This window comes from Hoplias malabaricus, chromosome 11 (genome assembly GCF_029633855.1).
Source record: "Hoplias malabaricus isolate fHopMal1 chromosome 11, fHopMal1.hap1, whole genome shotgun sequence".
In the NCBI taxonomy this organism is placed as follows: Eukaryota; Metazoa; Chordata; class Actinopteri; order Characiformes; family Erythrinidae; genus Hoplias; species Hoplias malabaricus.
Genome location: NC_089810.1, coordinates 20,482,548 through 20,498,924, shown reverse-complemented (window position 1 = coordinate 20,498,924; position 16,377 = coordinate 20,482,548). Strand labels below are relative to the sequence as shown.

The window sequence follows — 16,377 nt, the reverse complement described above, 5'->3', positions numbered from 1 at the left end:
CTGAAAACTGGGAGGATATGGTGTATTTTTTCATTATTTTAATGGCTACCTAGGAGCCCCCATATGCCACCAGGCAGCCAGTGGGACCTTTCAGCTGCTGAAGTATAGTTCCAGTGTTTTATACCTTTGAATGATCCATGCATTAAAGAGCGTATGCACTTCTTTAATAAAAGCTATTCATTCACAGAAACAGCTTTGTTGTAGAAGAGGGCAAAGACAGAAGGGACAGCTGGGCCTTTAAAGAAGATGGAATGAGACAATGGGCTGTTGTTTAACTTTACGCTCATTGTGGTTAAGGGGAACTGGATGAAATACTGCTGTGGCTAAAAGTGTAGGCATAGATTGTTCGGTCTCTAAAAGGTGTTCTGCAGCCATGGCCACCAGTTCTTTATTAGAAACACACACCTACTCAACGAATCACTGCAACACCACACACTCCATCTAGGGGAAATTTAATGTGACAATGCACATGTCACAACACATTGTCCAGTATTATGTTTATTGTACATTTTATACAGATAAAAAATAAGAATACAATCATAATAGCGTCTTTTTTATAATGATATTTCCTGATTAAATCACTAGGGTTGGAGGAATCATACACTTATGAATTAGCTATACTGTTAAAGCCAATATACTTGTTTCTATACTCGCGTTCCATTTTATCAGCTCCAGTTACCATATAGGTTCAGTTTGTATCCACCTGTTGTTATGCATAATTTAACCTCCATTCACCCTGCTATTTAATGATCACCCCAGAGCATTATCTTATTTGATAACATGCTGGCAAATGTCATTTCTACATGATATTTACTACAGTAAACTGAAGGGCTGCAGTGTGTCAGTGAGACTCTGAGGTAGGTAGACCCCATAAAGTGGCCACCAAGTGAAATTTTGTGAGTAAGTGTCTCTAATTTAGTGGATGGTGAGTGCATATATATGTATATTTATGCAAATGCAACGCTCTAGTCTATTTAATATAAATGCTATAAGTAGAATAAAACAGTATATGTTCGGCTAAGCTTTGTGTTCTTGCTTAGGTTTTACATTTTAATGTCTTTAGGGTAATGCCTCCCCTGGAATGGCCCATTTCTGGGATGAATGGTATTACTTTGTACTGGGAGTGGTGTCTTGTGGTTTCAACCCGAGACATTAAGGTGCACCTAAACTTGTTTAATACGCCATTGAATATGAGGATGCTGGTCACAATTGGGCAATTAAACAGCCAAATGTGCTTTTTAGAGACCATGCAAAGATGAACTACTCCCTTCCACTCCATTCAAACACAGAGGTCGCCAGTGTGTGAAGAAAAGGAGGTGATTTGTCTTGTGTTTTCCACATCAGTCTACTCCAGCTCCCACTACACACTGCAGGAGATGTGTAGCCTCTATTGTGCTCATCACACAATGTGGCTAAATTAGATCGCTTGTCAGGTTACATCACAGACTCCAAAACTCTCGGTTTCTGAAGACTTTATGATGTGTGTGGATGGATGCAGGCCATACTTTCAAAAAACTATAGCCTTTATCCAGCAGAGCACTGAACAAGGGTTTATGTTAGATTTAAAAGGGCATGTAATCTGAAATATTCTGAAGCATAAAACCCAAAAAAGTATTCACTGTATACTCTGGCACTGGTGAAGAAATTAGCTTTTCCAGCGAGGAACAACCAGAACTGTTCCAGTTTGTGAGCCAAATTTGGAACTGTTATAATAATAAAGACCACATGTAAACAAAGACATTGATATGAAACACTAAAGCTTATAAAGACCTTCCAGTGACAAGGGTATGTTTTTTTGGGTTTTCCTGTTTTTGAAATGCCAGAAAAACCTCTGTGACAATGATTATATAGCTAATAGCAGTTTGGCAAAACTAGGCTTGCCTAGTTTTCTTTTTTCTTTTTCTTTTCCTGCCTGTATATGTGGTCTGATCATCATGGCATAATGTGCAATATGATGTTGGGATATGTACAGTATGTAGGAAAAAGCCAAAATTACCCTTTTTAAAATATTCATTCATTATCTGTGACCGCTTATCCAGTTCAGGGTCGCGGTGGGTCCAGAGCCTACCTGGAATCATTGGGCGCAACGTGGGAATACACCCTGGAGGGGGCGCCAGTCCTTCACAGGGCAAGACACACACACACGGACGGACACTTTTGAGTCACCAATCCACCTACCAACGTGTGTTTTTGGACTGTGGGAGGAAACCGGAGCACCCGGAGGAAACCCACAAACACACCAACTCCTCACAGACAGTCACCCGGAGCGGGAATCGAACTCACAACCTCCAGGCCCCTGGAGCTGTGTGACTGCGACACTACCTGCTGCGCATTAAAATATTTAAAATGTTAAATTAATTATTTAAGCTTTTACCTATGAAAAACATAACACAAATAACAATATTATTAAATAATATCTTTTTTTGTCAATAACTAATATTGAAACATAATATTTTTAAACATTAGTGGGTTCTGTCTGTACTGGTTGATACTCAAGGTTCAGTATCAGTATCCATATCCAAAAAGAGAAAGTGTTATAGTGTAGCTTCTACTTAATAGATTAATTACCAACCAGACTTGCGTTCCTCATTCTTGACACTATGGCAGTCACAATACTAGTTTTTTCCGATTTCTGGAATTTTTTTAAACCTCACCATGGCTATACCACCAGCTCCCTAAGACACTCCAAATCACACACTGTTGCCAAGCTGCAAAGATGAAGGCCAGCACATTTCCTCCAAGATGTGAAACCATCCCCTTCTACTTTTCAGACTGCTGCTAAGGAGATATTTGACAGCTCAACACCTTTAGAGGAGAACACTTACAGTCCAGTTCTGTTATGTTAGCTTACAAACAGCTGTAAGTCATACTTATGGCCGTGGTGACCTTAGGCTCATGTACTTCTTCATTCTAATGGAAATGTATGTCTGAGGTAATTCAAAAGAATGCACAACATTCATTTCGACTTATAGAATGTGTTCATGCTTTGTTCTGCTGTATTCTCACCAGTGTGTTTACACAGAAAACATCCTTTTTTTTAGCACAGCAGCATGGTTTTGTGTTATCTGCTCTTCATCTTCCTAGCGCCGTTTTAACACTCATGCCGAGCTTATTAGCAAGTATGAAAAGTGAGAGATTTTTTTTCTCCTGCTATAGCTACAGAGCTGTAGAGCAACTACATTTATTTTTCTGCTGAAACCGTTCCAAGCACCGCTACAGATTTTTGTCACCCTGCAGAGCACGAGGAGCCTCACATTCTTAATGCGTAATAATTCCACAGGAAAAAAATGTATTGAGTTTTTCATTTAATCTGAGATGAATCACGTTTTAGAAAAAAAAAAAAGAAAAAAGAAGACTTGAGGGTCAGAGGAAAAAAATCCATGCAAATATGTGCCCCCTTCATGTGTCTGCATTAGTGCGGCACTAATCACAAAGCAACATATTTACACATTGCTGCTGGCGTGTTGTTCATTTTGGGAAGATGGAAGTTTTTTTCTTTCTGTTCTATTTTCAACACCCTATTTTTAATTAAAAATGTGGTGTGATTGAAAATCGTAGTGAATACAAAAGCAGAGTCCATTTCAAGATTAGAGTGAAGATGGCTGTGTATTAAACATGCATTTGGGTATGCGTGTGTGTGTGTGTGTATGTGTGTGTGTTTGTGTGTGTGTGTGTGTGTGTTTGTGTGTGTGTGTGTGTGTGTGTGTTTGTGTGTGTGTGTCTGTTTGTGTCTGCACCTCAGCCTCATCTCCATTTTCCATCTGTTGCTTGTTTTTGTTTAGAAACACAATCAGCAGCTGTTGGCCCTGCTGTGTACCTGGCCTTCTAATGAGCTACCACTGCATCACCAAATCTTCCCACCTATAGCGTAACCAGTGGCAACGGGTCTCCTCTCAAAGCCACACTCAGAATGCCAGCTGTTAGTCTTGATCTTAGCCTCCTCTGTCTAACTGTTTCTTTCCCATTTTGGGTCATGCCGGTGAGCTCAGGCCTTATATCTGACAGATCTTAATGGACTGATGAGTCACCTTGTTTTTTAATGGACTCATGTCTTATACATTAGACTCCTCTTTCAGAACTAAGAGTGTATGGAGGAGAGTGCTTTATTATGAGTGTAAATGAAGGTGAAAGGGCAGTGGTTCTGAAGTGAATACAGGACCATTTAGTATTTTTAGCAATCATTAGACCATTAGACATTAGTCTCTCTACCATTCCTTAGGCAACTGCATGCAAGCAAGTGAAAAAGATTGATTGATTGATTGATTGATTGATTGATTGATTGACTGATTGATTTAAAGCACTTACCAAAGCATACATAATGCTTATATTAGTATGAGTGACATGGGATAAAGCAGAGATGTTGACAAACCTGAATGTTATTAATATAAATATATAAAAACATCTTGTTTACCACTACAAAAAAAAACATCCAGCTCCATCATTTAGCAGGGTGATACGATTGCCATTGAAAAACTTCAACAGAGATCAGCTGAAATGATCAACCTATAAATTTATAAATTAACCTTGTCTATGTGCCCTTACCTGAAGCTGGGTACAGCACAGTGACTGGAGAAACAAAGATGAGGAGGCGGGACAATTCCAACGTCCCTGTAAGAAGCTACAAAAAAGCTTCAGACTTGGGACTCTACAAAATAACTGTTCACACTTTGTGGATTGGTAGGTGCTCCCAATATGCAAATTAATGGGCAGATGCACTGAGCAGGGTTTCTTTTTTTTTAGTGGGGGGGGGGGCTTTATTTATTTGTTTAAATCTCCATATGTCCTCTTCAAGGTACAATTGTCTATTTTAAAATTGACACTACATTCACTTGTTTCATGACAATCATTCTTTTATCTTCTATAGCTTAATGTTGATAGGGGTTTTGCTGGGGCCGAAGCACACAGTGTGTGAGGCAGGAACACACACTGATCAGGTCACTGGCCCATCACATCACATTACACACTCAACTTAAACATACCCTAGTTGAAGAAAAGATGGTGGACAACTGCTCACTCATAGTTTAGGATATTAATAATTTGCCTTTTTAAAAATGCTTTAGTCTACACTCTGTCCACAATGGTTTTTTTGAGCAATGCCATAGAAGAACCACTTTTGGTTCCATAATGAACCATATTTAGATTTATAAAAGCTTTACTCTTAAGATCCTTTACCAAGTTATACATATTGGCAAATATTGTACTTTATGCTACCAAATTTGGTTCGTCTATGATATTGCTCAAATAACTTTATTCAGACTTTATTGATATTGTGTGATTAGTTGTGGATCAAAAACACCACTCCAAGTCATCTCAAAGGAATTGGATAGTGCTCCAGCATGAACATGGTTCAGCTCATTTGCAGCTGCTTCATAGCATTCCATATTATATGAGTCTTTTAGATGAAGAGTGTTAGCATCTAGAATGGGTCCTTTGTGAAGTAGTTGAATTCACAGAAATGTGGTGTTCTACATATTGACATACAGAGTGTAATTGCAACACAATATGGTGCAGTGTTCCCTAGCTAATAGTCTCCTATTCATTAAGGGTATCACCCCACTGACACTTTTGTACTCTGAGTATGACTCAAGGCTTCAGCTGTATCTGCCCTGAAGGAGAGTGAAGGAAATGCTATGCTGATAATTTAAGGAAGTGTCATGTTGTATACTGACTTTGTGTAAGTGTCATATTGTGATGTGTATATAGCTATGCACACACTTTCCAGGATGTATTTGTGCATTGGAAGAGCAGAATGACTAAGTGTCAGTGTGTCTGACACATCAGTTATAGAGCCGCATGCGGTTTTCTGATGTTTGGAGTTTTCCGGAGCTCTATTGAGAGAGTGTCAGGTCTTTAGAATAGCTCATGAGCAGAAAATCAATGAAACATGGAGACAGAAGCTCTGTCGCTTCTCCACCAACAGTTTTGCAATGGCACTGCAACAGTGCCTTAGAGATGAATCTGATTTGTGTTGCTAGTAACGTGTGTGAGGCAGCAGCGCTTTGACAGCTTGCCCTCCTTCCCCTCATGGACCGGAGTTTTCCTGGTGAAAAAAAAAAATCATTCTGTAATTATTAATCTTGTCATCTGATGTTAATTGCCGGTGACCCCTGGGTCTGTTTTTAATTCTGTGGCTTGTTCGTTTTGGCCACTAATCTGCCTGAAACCACATGTTTCAGAACGTGAATGTTTTTCAGTGGCAGAATTCAATAAAACTCCAGTCTGATGCCGACCTGTGCTGGGGAACAGTGCCTCTCTCAGGCATGATCTGGATGATTCATGTTTCCCCGAGTTAAAAATGACATGCTGTTTGTTTTCTGCACTTTTCTATTAAGCCGATATGAAGGGGAGTGTAAGGAGAGGGGGATGATGAAATAAGCCCTTAAAACTCAAGAAGATTTGCTCATGAAAAACGAGCCATTTGATCATTCTATCAGCAGGTGATGGGTGAGTTCACAGCACCAATTTTTTTTTTTTTTTTTTTTCTGTAAGGTTAACGCTCTTCTGCATTTAGCATGGAATACATGAATACATCAAAGGATTTAGATCAATGAAAAATTAAGGATTTCATATGACATTGACATGTCAGGATTTAAGATTTATTTCATGTTGTTTTTATACATGATTCAGCCTTGCCCTTTCAGTCTCGATCTTTGGCCAGAGTATTTAACCTATCTCATTTTACAATAGTACAGTCAGGCAGCATGGGAGGCCAATACATTGAGCCCAGCTATAAATGTTAAGCACTTTTCTCCTGTGTATTTTAAAGCAGAGAAATTGATTTAGGCTGTAAAGAAGCCAGGACTACATGGGCAGACTCTCTTTAGGCCAATGTTGCTAAACAGTAGGGAACAAGAGAGCGAGAGGGAAAAAGGCTAGGTAGGCTTTGTTAAGAGCTTATTTCTTCATTGGCATTACACAGTTGAGCTCACAGTACCCTGATTGCCTCGGTCATTGTAGCTCAACGATACTTTGCAGCACTTCCCTTGTCAAGCTACGCATTCAGCCTTATTGTGTGAATTGTCAGCTACTAAAGAATATTTCAGGAGTGTATGAGGTGTGAATGCATCACTGTTTCCAGAACAGTTGGACCACTGTAAAATTAAATAAAACATGAATGTTTATTTATTTATTTCTAAGTTTACAAATATATATTTTTTAACTTACAACTGTATAGTATTCTGTAAATATAAACACATTTAGGCTATGATGTCTGTAACGCCTCAAAAAAAAAATGCAGGACAGGGGTCTGTCTTTAAAGCAAAGCATGTCTCACTACTTGGTGCTGAACTTTAAGAGAATTCTTGAACAGTTCTCTGGAAATATGTGCTTTTCACTATGTGTTTTGGGAGGGGAAAAATGGACTCAGACATGTGTGAAGGTATCATTCATGTTGACATATATTGGGTTTTTATAGAGACATATACTGCCAGCAAAGAAAATCTTTTCCTGGGAAGTACGTGGTTATTTCAGTAAGACAAATGCCAGCTTCTTTCTGCATGTTCTTTATTTTTTCCCACTTTGTTTCAATGTACAAAAAATGCTAAAAATGTGTCACACCACAATGACCTCACCAAATTCACATGATACAACTCTTCACATCCACATCCACTGCTTGCAAACAAAGTCATATCAACTGACCTGCAAAATCCACACTTTGCACAGAGTTTTGAATTGGACTGTGGACCTGAAGAATGACCGTTTGTTCCAGTGTTAGGAATGACAATTTGCCTTCTTTGCACTTTAGGGATGGAAGTAATAAATATGAAATGACGCCATGTTTCTGTTATCACTGACAAGAACTGTGACATTTGAGAGTTCTGATTTCTATTTGAAATTCATACATTTTGTTGATGTAGCTCCTAATTTGGTCCCCCCCACCAGGTAACCCCCCTGCCACAGGCACAGGAACTCTAATCATCATGTTGCAAGATGAAAATGACAACGCACCCTATGTATTCCCTTCTGTGGTCCGGGTATGTGAGGATGCTAAGGAGGTGAACGTGGCAGTGATTGGAGCACGAGACAAAGACATTTATCCCAACACGTACCCCTTCAAAATTGAACTGGGGAAGCAGCCAGGTCTGGAGAAGACGTGGAAGGTCTCCAGGATCAATGGTAAGTGGCCTGTGTGTTCTTAGTGCAGTGACACAGTGCAGCTTAAATCATGAGAGGATCCAAAATGTCATAAAGCTGTAACGGAGAAAATGGAGTGAGACGAGCTTTGAACTGCGAGCGATCTGATGTCAGGACGGGAAAAAAAATGTCTGAATGGAAAGTCTGGATGTATTTAGGTTTGAACAAATACAGATTTGCCTCTCACACATTTTGACTGGATAAGCTTTCTTGTCAGGAAAAGGGAGCGTATTAGAGACAGACAGTAAACAAAACACTGGAAGTAATTCCACTGAAAAGTGCTGCTAATCCTCACTATTTGTTGATTCCTAAGCTTGATTTCCTCTCCAGAATCTTAGAAAGAATCTCAAATATAGTAGGTGTAGGAGACTTTGTGAGCTAGCTTGTGTTCAGCTAGGGTTTTAGTAACATATCAAGAGATAGAGGGCTAGAGAGAATTAGAGGGAGAGGTGATGATTCAGGGTTGGGTGGCTTCTGGTTTGAGTCTGATTGACATAGGGTAAATCCTTAGCACAGACATTTGCTTTGACTGACAGCAAGTAAATGGGGCAGGAAACAGACAGTTGAGTTTGAGTTTGTTCTTTTCTGTGTGTGTGAGAGAGAGAGAGAAAGCAGGGCAGAATTAGACATAGGTGACATGGGCAACCACCCAGGGCTGCATTCTAACAATCTTTTTTAGTCTAATGGTGACATTGGCACATCACATTCATAAATTAACACAAGAGGGGCATGTTACATCGTGACATGCTACCGGATAAAAACATAGTTCATTGATAATACAGAGATGTTGTACATTATTTCAGTTCATATGTGAAATTATTTAAAAAAAAACTAGAAAACTAGATCTATAATATCTGCAGATATCACAAAAATATTTTTTGTGTAATTTCGTGGATTTGTGTAATTTTTGGTTAATAATTATATATTATTATACTTTTTTTTCTTTATTACATGTTTTTATGTACAGAATGTAACTTTGCCTACTTCTTTTTTTGAAGAGGGGCAAAAAAGGGGGGTGTGCCACTGGCTGTGAAAATAAAGACCCCAAGAGTGAGAGAGAGAGAGAGAGAGAGAGAGAGAGAGAGAGAGAGAGTGTTGTTGTGCTCATACTATTACATAATCAGTTGTACAATAAGTTATTATCACATATTCAGGGCATTGACAGTGTAAATGTATTAGGACAATAAATGCTTACTGAAGCTGGTCTGTTTCACCTGTTATAGGTGTGATTGAAATGGGCTTGAAAATCAGAAAGATAAACTATTAAATCACAAATAAATGGGTTAATGAGAGTTTGACTTGTGTTGGTCATCGTAGTCTCTGGGCTTTTTCTCCTCAGAGACACACTCGCAGATCATGCTGCTGCACAGTCTGAAAAGAGCCAACTACAACGTGCCGCTGACTCTGAGTGACTCCGGCATCCCTTCTCTCACCAACAACACAGAGCTCAAAGTTCAGGTGTGCACCTGTAAGAAGAACAGAATGGACTGCAGTGGAGCTGCCACGCTCCAAACAAACCTGCTGCTGCTCTGCCTGCTCACGCTCTCCATATTCTGTGAGTACCACTGTCACTTAACATACACAGCTCAGCAAGCTTTGGAGGAGAACGCTAACGGCCAACACTTACTCACTCACACTGGACACCTCAAGAGCTGTTAAAGGCTTTCCAGGACCAGTGGCACTCATCTATATAAATACAGAGAATGACTTTTCACAACGTAATAGAGTGGTCCTATACACATTATAAATCAACATCTTGCAGAATGGTTTAAGCTAGGTTAAAGCCATATTTATATTTACATATTCATAAGCCATCTTCGCCTTCAATGCAAACCACTCTTGTCACAAATGTGCCGCAGTCCCACATGCGATTAATTTCTTCACAACCTCTGTTTACTTTTATCTGTATATTGCTATTTAAAGAGTATCAGAGTGCAGTCTGCTTAGTTTTGGTGATTTGTGCCCCCCTCTTAGACCCTTAGCTTGTTTTTTGGCTGGGTGCCAATGCCTTCCAGGCCAGAGAAACTACTGTTTGGTGGGGCACAGCAGTTTACATCTGAATAAATCTGCATAACTTTATTGAACATGCTTCTTGTGAATAATAAATAGGGCGTCTAGGAAGATGGATTTGGTGCTTTTGTGGCCAAAGGTAAATGTTATGCTAATGGTAGGAATATGAACAGTTTATGGCTGATTTATGGGTTTATTTATTCCCACAGTCTTCGATAAGTAAAGACCTATGTTTGAAATCTTAAGTCTTTTGTGTGAAAAAGTGAATCTAAGGTTGGTGTACCTGCTTTCTCCTGCTGATCCTCAGCCAGGCATCTTAAAGCCCATTTGTTCAGGCTGTCAGGACTGTGTACTGTTTGCACAGTTAGTTCTAGAGTTTACACCTTATTACATTTTTGCAAGTTTGACAGTAAGTCTTCCTCTATCCTCTCTTGTTTACATGTCCAAGTGTTTGGACCAGGGAAAAAAAGAATGTGTGTGTACAATTTGAGCTATATCTACTGGTCTTTACTGAGCTGGTAGCTCAGTAGTCATCACTCTAACACAGAATTAAAGTTTCTGCAATTGACAAGGACACGTAATTTGTGTGTGTGCAAACTATAAGCAATACATCACCTTTCGTTACATTTATATAAAAATCATTAACATAATAATACATTAAATGAGACTCAAAACCACAACCGCAAACTCTGACTTAAAGCTCAACAGTATCTAAATCTCTCAGATCTAAAAGGAATCCGCAATTGTTCTTGTCTATTCCACTGTGACTCTGAAAAGTTGTGAAGCTGTCAAAAAAGCAGTTACTGTGTGTCTAAATGGTGCGGCTGTCTTAGCATTGACCCTATCAGTGAGAGATTACCGGTTTGATCCCTGGTGACGCTTCAGCCGTCCAAATCTGGGAGTCCTAGAGAGCACAATATACCTTGCTGTCTGGGTGGTTAGGATGTCCCACTTTTGCCCCATCATAGCTCACTGTGCCAGCATGGGTGCGAATCAGCTGCTGTAACAGATTTGGGAAATACCACTCTCCTCTGGATGTGTTAAACTGTCCAGTGGCTTTGCCTCAGCAGCAGTATGTGAAGTTGGCTTCACATGTCTTGGAAGCAACACACACACACACACACACACACACACACACACACACAAACACATATACACAAACTATATTGCCAAAAATATTCGCTCATGCATATGAAAATGAGTGACATCCAATTCCCATCCAATCCACAGGGTTTAATATGACTTCAGCCCAGCCTTTGCACCTATAATAGCTTCCAGGAAGGCTTTCCACAAAGTTTAGGAGTGTTTTCATAGGAATTTTTGACCATCCTTCCAGAAGTGCATTTGTGAGGTCAGACACTGATTTTGGATGAGAAGGTCTCACTCGCAGTTTCTGCTCTAATTCACCCCAAAGATGTTCTATCTGGTTGAGGTCAGGACCATGTAGGCCATGCAAGTTTTTCCACACCAAATTCACTCATAGGCCTTGCTTTGTGCACTGGAGTGCAGTCATTTTGGAACAGGAAGGGGCCATCCCCAAACTTTTCACTGAAACTAAGGGGCCAAGCCCAACACCTGAAAAACAATCCCACACCATAATCCACCAAACTTTACACTTGGCACAGTGCAGTCAAACAAGTACCGTTCTCCTGGCAACTGCAAAACCCAGACTTGTCCATCGGATTGCCACACAGAGAAGTGTGATTTGTCACTCCAGAGAACACATCTCCACTGTTCTAGAATCCAGTGGCAGCATGCTTTACACCACTGCATCAAAAGCTTTGCTTGTGATTAATGATGTAAGGCTTGGATGCAACTGCTCTGCCATGGAAACCCATTCTATGAAGCTCTCTACACACTGTTCTTGAGCTCATCTGAAGGCCACATAAAGTTTGGAGGTCTGTAGTGACTGACTCAGCAGTTCTCTTATATTAAGTGACCTTCCATTTTGTGGCTGAGTTGCTGTCATTCCCAGTCCCGTCCACTTTGTAATAATACCACTGATAGGCGACTGTGGAATATATAGTAATGAATACATTTCACGAATGGACTTGCTGCACAGTTGGCATCCTATCACTGTACCATGGCAGAGTTCACTGAGCTCCTGAGTGAGACCCATTTCTTCCAAATGTTTGTAGATTTTAAATATAAAATCCATGAAGAAATAGAAACATAAAAGAAAGTTGAAAAACTGCTAATCAGACCCCACAGACTGATTGCTGCAATGTGGATCCTGAGAAACAAAAAATGTACCCATCATCTAAAATAGAACCTTGCAGATGTGGAAAAATACCTTTGAAAATTCATTTTCATCACTTGGTTCTGTAAAAGTTAAATTTGTAACACTGAAAACAACTTTTAAATAATAATTGTTAAATAATGGAAAGAAGGTCTGTGGCTTTTAAGCACAACTGTATGTGTTGTGTGTGGTCTTATAGCAGCCCCCACACCTAGCTAGTCCCTGGCGACTGTCTCATAGCTAGAGCAGTATATCTCATTTATAGCTTGGGGATAATTTACTCCATCAATGAGAATGCATACATAATGGAGCTATTGGTTGAGGGATTCTGGGATAAGCATAAAGGAAATCTATTCCCATGATTTTAAGGTCTTAATTTGTGGTCTCATTTGGGATTTTTTTTGTTTTTCCTGTGTGAGAGAGTGTGCATGTGTGTTCTGTGGCTGAGCTCTTTGCCCAAGGCCTAGTTTGGGTAGAAGAGAGGTCCATCTGTAATTCATGGCACAATGGAGCCATTGAAAGGACTGAACCAAACATGCCTGCAGGCGTCTCTCTCTCTCTCTCTCTCTCTCTCTCTCTCTCTCTCTCTCTCTCTCTCTCTCTCTCTATCTCTCTCTCTCTCTCTCTCTCTCTCTCTCTCTCTCTCTCTTTCTCTCTGTCACTCTCTCTCTCTCTCTCTCTCTTTCCCCCCCGCCGCATCAAACTCTTGCCCCCTCTCTGATTTATTTTCTTCTTATATCATTCTTTCATCTCTCCCTCCATTCAGGCACTCTCTCTGTCTTCTTATCTCTTCTTATAGTTTATCTCCATCTCCACACCTTTCCTCATCATGGTATCAGCAGTGCTTATAAACAGAATCATGAGCTGGTGATTTAGCTTTTCACCTTCAGCGTCTTCGTTATCTCCCGTATTTTGCATTCTGACAATTCACCTCGAACATCTATCTGTCTCTCTGAGATGTCGGCAACATCAGCAGTCATTCGCTGGGCTTGTGTGAATGTTAATAAGCCAGCATTCAAGGATGCCTTGCTCCTAGTGGAATGTTTTCCTGCTGCTTGGCGTTCATTATGTTTGAAGCCCAGCTCCACCACGCTGGCAACTAACATTCATTTCTTTTCAAATAACACTAATGGCATTTCCTGAATAATTTTTTTTTGCTGTAGGATTCAGCTGGTTTTAATGTAACAGGCAGTTCATTAAATACTCTGTAGGTCCACCATTTCCCTTCGTTTGCTAGTAGAACCAAACTAAGCATTTAGCAGTGTCCTCCAAGTATATTGAGTTGCCCTACATTATGTTAGCAACTGGAAAAAAGCAACGGCTGTCTTCACATCTTGGAGAAAGTATGTCCTAGCCTTCACCCTCCTCACATGGTAGGACTGAGAGATTGAGCGAGTTCTAGCTAATGGAATTAGCTTTGGCTTATTTCTTCATCTTTTTAAGCAAACAAGGTTGGAATGGGGATTTTTTCCAATTCCCATTTGAAATGTCTGAGGTTCTTACATCTGCTTTCATCTGATTTCACTGCAACATGGCAGCACCCATAGGTCTAGAAACAACCGTATAATTTTTTTTTTTCAATGTTTGTGTGTATTTTTATTTATGTGGTATTGCTAAAGTTTGTGCTATTCATATAACTGCCAGCTTAAGATGATGTGTATAAGATATTGAATTAATCAATTTTAGATTAATCTAGTCAATTATTAAAAACCATAACCCAGATCCACTTTTTAAATAAAAGAAGAATTATAAGAAGAAACAACTCGGAGTGCTGAAGTTGCAGGATTGCTTTGAGGAAGGAAGCAGGAGGCTCTGAGTTTGAAAAGTCTAAGTTCCCAGTTGTCATGAACGCTGCAAGAGTAGCATAAGCTTGGGAGACCAAGACGTAGCTGTGAAAAGTATGATATATATGTCACAGCCACTGCTTTCAGATTTGAGTCTGAATCTGAAAATAAGAGCGAATGAAAAAGGTAGCCAAGTGTCCTCCAAGCTCTTGTGTAGGTGAGTAGGAGAGGTGAGTGTGGTTTACAAAAGCAAGATTATTATGGCCTTAGATCTGGCTTTACCTGCTGTAGCTACTGCTAGAGCAGTAGAAGTAATATTTATAGTAAGTTCTCTGCAACAGTGAAGTGGCTATGGGCTCAGTCCCTGACTTTTCGGCATAATAACAGTATAAGTGCCAGCAATCATAGCATCTTAACACCAGAGCAGGCAACTCCACTGAAGCTCAGCAGGTTTGGGTTTTGCCAGTTCTTCCTAGGACAGCTTGGGAGGCTGCTGGAAGTGGAGTTAATGATGTCGCTAAGCGGCGTTGTCCCTGTGGTCTGTGTGGATCCCAATGCCCGTGTCCAATGACAGGGACACTGTACTGAACATATGGCACTATCCTTCAGATGAGAAATCAAACTGAGGTACTGTTCCTCTGAGGTCATTAAAAAAGTCCCTGTCCATTTCATTGAAGGGTATGGGTGTTACTCTAATGTCCTGCTAAATCTACCACTATGGTCACTTCTGGCTTCCCAATTATCCTCAGCTTCACATAAACTGCCTTGATCATTCCCTATGGTCTCCTCTCTACCCAACAGCTGATGTGTGGTGAGTGCACTGGTGCAGATTGCCTGACATCCAGGTGGATGCTGCACATTGGTGGCAATTCCCTAATGTACCAAAGAATGAAAGTGTACCTTGAGCATCTTCAGAAGCAATATGTGTAACTATCAGCTAGAATTCTAAATCTACAGTGAATTTGTTAGATCTATGATAGATGTAGCAATGTTCATGTGACTCAGCTCTAAACCCAGGTCGATCATTGTCTTGTATATAAAGAATTATTTGAAGTTTTAAACACATCTCACAAAAAAGTCTGTTAAAACTAATTCAAATCAGCTCATTTATACCACACTGCAGAATAAACCCTGACAGGACAACACAATTCACCGTGCAATGACGGTAATAGTCGATATAAACAAATATGGTTGTAATACAACAATAAACAATTATGTCATGAATTGTGATTGAACCCACTATAACAAATGTATTTATCAAACAATGCCATTGCTGTAGGAAGACTGGTTTTCATCTGTATCGGATGATAATCTCAAATAATACTTAACTGCCACAAGGAGATATTTGGAAAGGGATAAACAAAAGCATTCACTTTTTTATTTATTTGACTTTATCCAGTTAAGTCATTAAGACGTTCTTGTTTACAATTACAGATTAGAAAGCAGCAGATGCCACTTGAGAGAAACATACAGCATAAAGTGGCATACAGTAAAATATACCCCACATACATAATATCACAACTTCCTGTATTAATGTTTGTTTTTATTCTAATATCAGAGGGTTGGTTGTTTGTTGTTTTTTGAGCAAATAAACTATTAAAGCTCAAATAAATAACTCTTTAATTTTCTCAGGTGCCTAAAACTTTTGCAGAGTATTGTATGTCTGCACTAAGCTGTACTTTTCTCAGTTAAATCACTTTTTCCCCCTTGTAAACACGGGTCTCCTGGACCTCAATGTCAACAACACAAGCCTGTGACTCCAGCGCCAAATTGAAAAGTGTTGTAAGATAATGAAAGGAGACAGGAAGAATAGAGTAAGGGAAACAAGTAGTAAAGCAAGGGGAAATGCAAGAAACACTCCAGGTTATAAAACTATAAAAGTGCCGGACTGTGAGATTTAAACTCCAGCATGAAATCTGAACCTTGTGAGAGCTCCACATGTATTTGAAAAATGAGGTTCAAACCCGGCCTGAGCAGACAAACCCAGTGGGTCCATACAAAAAGTTCAGATCTGCTAGTGGTGTCCACTGGAATAATATGAACAGGTGACTCAGTCTCAGTCCATGGAGGACACGCTGTTTTATTTGCCCCAGGTCAGTACAGTTTTTTTCCATGAGAATAAAGGATCTAAGATGTAAGTTGCAATCTTTGGTGAACATTCCCAGGCTACACTGTTGTCCTTCATCTGACCAGGTTGGGATTTTTTTAAAA

At 39.8% G+C, this 16,377-nt stretch overlaps 1 protein-coding gene across 2 annotated transcripts in view; it reads left to right on the top strand.

Annotated features, from left to right (window-relative positions):
• Nucleotides 1-16,377, top strand: part of cdh13 (cadherin 13, H-cadherin (heart)) — a 508,194-nt gene that overhangs the window by 481,863 nt on the left and 9,954 nt on the right. For both annotated transcript variants that reach the window (XM_066685111.1, XM_066685110.1), the window contains 2 exons: nt 7,882-8,115; nt 9,473-9,688. In XM_066685111.1, coding sequence (XP_066541208.1) covers nt 7,882-8,115; nt 9,473-9,688 — 450 coding nt within the window. The remainder of the gene's footprint in view (nt 1-7,881; nt 8,116-9,472; nt 9,689-16,377) is intronic.